The following is a 6,147-nucleotide window of genomic DNA, read 5'->3' as shown; positions in this document are numbered from 1 at the left end:
CTCTCGACTGGCAGAAATTGGTTTCCACGAGCGTGGCTGGGGATGGGGAACTGGCTTGACAATGTCAATGAGGTCATTTGGAGGGTCAAATGAAATAATTCACATGGAAACATTTTTAAGCTGTAAAGTGTCGCAAAGGCAATGTTCAACTAGCAAAAGAAATGACCAGTTACGTGCCCTTCAACTCATCAGAGATACTGACTTGAGGTGGAGAATGTTTAGGACACCCTTCTAATCTTCAGAGCCTTTCAATTCTTAAATACCTCCATTGTAAAGTAAACTATTTTTCTTTGCATTTCTTTTACTCTTTTTTTTATTTATTTATTTATTTTTTATTTATTTATTTTTTAAAAATTTATTTCTAGGAGAGAGAGAGAGAGAGACAGTGTAAGCAGGGGAGGGTCAGAGAGAGAGGGAGTCACAGACTGAAACAGTCTCCAGGCTCTGAGCTGGCAGTCAGCACAGAGCCTGACGCGGGGCTCGAACCCATGAACCGCGAGATCATGACCCAAGCGAAAGTCGGACGCTTAACCGACTAAGCCACCCAGGCGCCCCGTACTCTTTTATTTTTTTAGATTCCCCTGATTTTCTTTCAGCATTTTATTGGCTTTAATAATATTTATCTTTCATATTGTGTAACATGTTTGTTGTTCCTCATGGTGATCATATCAGTCTGGTCTCACCTTAGATCATCATTTATAGAGTCTTTGGTCTCTTTGTTGCTGACATGACAATTGCTGTTCTATGATCTGGGAACACAGCGGTAAAAAGGCAGTGTTCCCCCGTAATGGGGGGACATACACTTAGGATACACACACGCACGCACGCACGNGCGGTAAAAAGGCAGTGTTCCCCCGTAATGGGGGGACATACACTTAGGATACACACACACACACACACGCACGCACGCACGCATGCACAATGCTAGGTAGCGTTAAACACTTTGAAGAAAGAGAAAAAACATTGGCTCAAAAATGGTGGGAGTAAGGTGGAAGTAAAAAACCATTCCAGGCTGAGGGAAGAGCAAATGTTGGCGTTCTGAACCAGAAAGAGCAAAGAAGCCAGTGTTAGTGTGTGAAGGTTGCAGAGACCGCGAAGGAGTTGAAGAGAGGTCAGTACCATTCACGAATACTTACTCTCCTATGGATAGGAGTCTGCTTTATTCCGAGTGGATGGAAATCAGTGAGGGGAATATAGGAGAGGGATACCATCTTATTCACGCCTGCTCATGTCACATGACTGCCATACGCCATCAGACTGTGAGCTGTGGAAACAGGAAGTTGCAGTTTCTTTACCCAGTTCTCAAATCAAAGTCAATGAATAGACTGGGGGCCCACTGGCAGAAGGGTGTTCTGTTCTCCTGGAAGAACCGGCATGGATTGTGTCTTGAATGAATGGGTTGAATGGATTGAATGGATAGTTTCTGTCCCCTCAAAATCATGTGTTGACATCCCAGTGCCCAGTGGGATGGTATTAAGAGGTGGGGCTTTGGGGAGCTTAGATTAAGAGGGTGGAGCCCCCCTGAATGGGATTAGCACTTTTATGAAAGACACTCCACAGAGTTTCCTACCACGTGAGGACATAGTGAAAAGTCGACAGTGTGCAACCCAGAAGAGGGTCCTCACCAGAACCTGAGTATCTTGGCTCCCAGCCTCCAGGACTCTGAGAAATAACTGTCTGGTGTTCATAAGCTCCCCGTTCTGTGGTATTTTTCTGTAGCAGCCCGAAAGGACTGTTCCAGTTGTTGTGTTAAATACTCTCCCGAACTTTCCCTGAAGAGGCCTGTGGTCCCCTTGCAGGTAACAGGCTACTGGGGACAAGGGAATGCCCACACTTTCCAACATCCAAGGCTGTCTGAGCACTCAGGAATACCAGGTGAGCCTAGATTACCATCATGGCCCTGTAGGTAGAATGGGGCTTTTGGAGACCAAGTGATACATAGAGGTCTCCTCCAAGGCTGTCCCCTAGTGGGGTTAACACTAGGAATGTTCATTCCTGAGGATATCTACGTGGCTCCTGAAGTCACTAAAGTTGAGAGTAGAAAATAACAACAGAGAGAAAACTATGGAAACCCATCAGAGGACAAGTGTTTCCAGGTGCTGGCTGGGCTATTGCCACAGAAGGTGGTAGCAATAGGATGGGTCTGATGACTCAGGCTACAATAGCACTGAGATTCCTGAAGGAAGAGAAATGTTCCAGAAGCATGAAGCAAGAGGGCATTTACCACACTCCAGGCCCACTCTGGAAAAAAGAATAGCCATCACTTTATGAAAGTATGAATGAATACGTGGCACTGTGAGATGGAGACTGTGAAGTATAATGCTGATATTCACTCTCCACTCATGTGCTGATGAACCTTCCCGCCAGGAAGAGCTAAGAGGTGGATGTCTCTGCTTTTCTGTTCAGACCACGTTCTGCTGTTCACCTTTTGATCTGTTGTGTTGTCTTCTGCTGGTTCATACTCCATCCTGATGCATGCGGATAATTTAACCTCTTGGCAATACTCAACATTGAGACTTTAAGGGATAGACCTCTGCTGTGTTCTTCTTCTGTTGGCCTCTGTGTAGGTCATTGCAATGCTGGAATATCAAAATGTGTGTGTGTCCACTATGCACACTGAAAACTACGAAGTTGTGGTGCTCTCCAAACAGCCCCCCAGATGGCCTGTCTCTTCTCTGCCTGCAGAGGTGGAAAGGGCTGTTGTCCTCTGTGCCATTGCGGGTGGATGTTAAGCTTGGCAGGTTGGATGCTGCCTGAGAAAGTCAGTCTCCCCTCAAACTGGCATGAACTGAGAGCACAGTATGGAGTGGACCCTGGGTTCAGGCTGGTTGAGTGCCTCTTCTTTTATGTTCTCTTTCTCTGTTGTACCACACATCGTCCTCCTTAACCTCCAACCTAAATTGTGGTTGAAACTTCTGTTGTTGCCTACCTTGGGTTTCTTTGTTTCCCTGTTTCCCTGTCAGCTTCACTATGTGTAGCTGATGGTTTATGCATTTCCCAATATTTACTAGAGTGAAGTTGCAAGAGCCAAATGCAGAGCATTCTAGCCTTAGGAGAAAGTAAATTCTATGCAGTCCTGTACTCTTTGTAGATCTGAGCTGAGCAGCTGACTGCTTATCTGGGGGGGCCCTGGGTACCTGCTGAGGCTTAAGCTGGGGCACTAGAGTCTGTCTTATCTCCCTTCCAACATCCACTTTCACCAAGGACCCTCCATGTGTATCTTCCTTTCTATATCTGTTGACACCAGAAGGCTCCAAGACTTCTTCCTAGCTTTCTAAAGGGATCTCTATACTCTTCTATAATTTCATGTCTTATTGTCAGTGCTAAGGGCTTAGGGCTCTCTTCTACTGTGGCTGTTTGACCTTTAAGTACAGGAAATCTGTCACCACCACTCTGTTCAGTGTTAAATTACCTTCCCAACATTAAGGGGAGGAGAGGAGAAACATGATTGTACAAGGCAAGACCTTTCAGATGTGTGGGGGCCAGAGGGTGGCCCAGAAATAGAGTTCTCATCCATCTTTCTATCCTCATTTGACTGGTTGAGGCAAGTTATTTTGGATGATTTTTAGCTAAGTTGCTTCAGCAGGTGTAGGAAGTGAGTGTGTGTGTGCACATGCATGTGCGTGTGTGTGTGTGTGTGTGAGAGAGAGAGAGACAGAGAGAGAGAGATAAAATGGAGAGAAAGAAACAGACTTGAAAAGAAAAGACAAAAAAACATAAAAAAGGAAGCAGAAAAATAAGGTTTCCCAAATACTTAATAAAGTTACAATGAATTGTATTTCCTTTATTTGCCTAGTAAAGGTCACTTGTCTTTATTTACTTCTCCCTTTCATTTTTCCCTTGAACTTTCCCAGGAATCAACTCTGCATCTTTCTCCCTCCCCCTTTCTCTCTTTCTTGCCCAACCCCCTACCCCCTGCAGCATTTCCTTTTTTCCCCTCAGATTTAACACAATGTGTCTGGCTTTGGCCCAGGAGCAGGCTCTTTGTGGCTTATACTTTCAGTACACCCTGTAGTCTCTAGTCTGTTTGCCTCGCTTGATCTATGGGGGTTGCTCAGGATATTCTCTAGAATGTTCTATCATGGCATCTCTGAAGCATTTAGTCTCTCAGTGGCCAGTACTTGGGATCTCCATCTTAAATGTGGTCTGCCTTGGGGCGCCTGGGTGGCTCAGTCGGTTGAGCGTTCACCCTTGATTTTGGCTCAGGTCATGATCTCACAGTTTGTGAGTTTGAACCCAATGTTTGGCTCCACGCTGACAGTGCAGCACCTGCTTTGGATTCTCAATCTCTCTCTCTTTCTGTCCCTCTCCTGCTAGCTATCTTTCAAAATAAACATTAAATTAAAAAAAAAATGTGCTCTGCCTTGTCTAAAAATCCCAGGGTGGGGAGGCATTTGAGATCTGCAGGGCAGCAGACTTCTCCATAGCTTTGAGGGCAGTGATGCCAAAACAACAGTGACGACAGCAGCAATAGCAACAAAAGCAGGTTGGAAAACCTGTGAAGGACCTGCAGGCAGAGGAGTTTGTGTAAGAGCTTAGGTCTTTCTCCTCCAGCAGCCGCTCACGTGGGAGAAGGGCTTCCGTTCTCAGGCTTCCCAGCCAACCTCCGCCATCCAGGAAAACTGGGGCACAAAGGGTCTCCAGATGTGCCAATTCTTCTCCAGCTTGGAAAGCAGCCGGAGTGGTGACCCGAGAAGTCACATTGGCCACCAATACTGCCAGGAGGACTTTAATTTGATTCACCCAAAATGCAAGATGACACTAAGATCTCCTGTGCTAGGCATAGGGTTCCGAAAGATAAAGATGGTCAAATTTGGCAGGATTTGGTGCTCCATTGGACTTGGGATGGTGGAGCAAGGGTGGGGTAGAGGAAGACTCCACGGTGTCTGGCTTAGGTGATTAGGAGGAATGTGATGATGTTGGTCTTAGGGGCCAGAAGAGGAGCAGGTGTGAGCAAGTTGGGCAGGGAAGGAGTGGCGAGTGATAGGTTTGTTTGGGTAGGAGTTGGGTGGAGCATGCCATGAGGCATCCAAGTAGAGATTCCAGAAAGTGATGGAAGTAGAAGTCCAGGGTTTAAGAGAGAGAAGTCAGAACTAGAAACTTGATTTGGGAGTCATCCATGTAGGTAAAGCCAGTTACTAAAGTTGCTTTGACCTTATACTTCCAAGTATGGATTAAAGGAATACATATCTGCTGTGCACTCATACAAATGGGTATTGGTTTCTGATTCTGGTTCCTTGCACAGAGCTCCTAAAAGCATTGAAATTTCCTAGCTGATAAGAAGGGCACAAGGAACAGCTTCTGTTCTAATATTTGTTCTTTGATTCAGTTCCTGACTCCAAGCTCCTAAATCCCTTGGAAGTTCCTAGGCGATAGGAGGGTCTTTGGTTCTAATGAGACAATACATGCTGGGCTAGTCAATAGCTTCAGGTTGGGGGCTTGTCACCAGAAAGATCAAGCCATGATTGGAAACTTGGAACTTTCCACTCCACCCTCCATCCTCCAGGAAGGGGAGTAGGGCTGGGGGCTGAGTTAATGATNTATTATTGTTTGGTCTCTGTGTTTATAATACGACACTTAGTATGGAATGGAAAGAGAATGATGAAATCCTTTTCTCAAAGACCTTGCAGTTAATGAAGGGTTTGGAAAAAATACCTGTGCTTTCAAAATAATGAGGAAGTTTCTAGGATTTGGATTCTACTAGGATTTGGGTGGAAGAGAGTATAGATTATATATACGTATACATATATGCAATGTATATTCTTGTCCAGGGGTCTTTCCGTTAGCAAGACTTCCCGCAGCACAAGCCACTATGGAGTCATGGTAATGAGGAAATACTGGTTCCCTGGGGGCAACCGGGTGTGGCCATGACAGTCGAAGCCCCGCCCAGTCCCTCTGGCTGTGAGCACTGTATTTTCTCTGCATGCCACTGTCTGGACAATGTCAGGGGCCCCTTGTTTAAGTGCAATCTTCTCTGGCACCAACTTTCTCAATCACTAGAACTCTCCCACCCATATTCATGTCCGCCCTTCCTCCAAGGATTTCATGGGGTTCTCAGGTATCTTATCTCTTTTCATTGTCCTTATATTATGGCATCTTGGGGGTCCCCACAAGGGCAGGACACATGAGCCGTGGTCAGTGGGGCAG

At 45.8% G+C, this 6,147-nt stretch overlaps 1 protein-coding gene across 1 annotated transcript in view; it reads left to right on the top strand.

Annotated features, from left to right (window-relative positions):
- Positions 1-2,732, top strand: part of PAX3 (paired box 3) — a 237,387-nt gene extending 234,655 nt beyond the window's left edge. The window contains 2 exon segments of the mRNA XM_077748573.1: positions 1,720-1,799; positions 2,568-2,732. Coding sequence (XP_077604699.1) covers positions 1,720-1,799; positions 2,568-2,732 — 245 coding nt within the window.
- Positions 2,733-6,147: the final 3,415 nt, after the last annotated feature.

This window comes from Crocuta crocuta, unplaced genomic scaffold (genome assembly GCF_008692635.1).
Source record: "Crocuta crocuta isolate KB4526 unplaced genomic scaffold, BGI_CrCroc_1.0 scaffold229, whole genome shotgun sequence".
NCBI lineage: Eukaryota > Metazoa > Chordata > Mammalia > Carnivora > Hyaenidae > Crocuta > Crocuta crocuta.
This window is presented reverse-complemented; position numbering and strand designations above follow the sequence as displayed.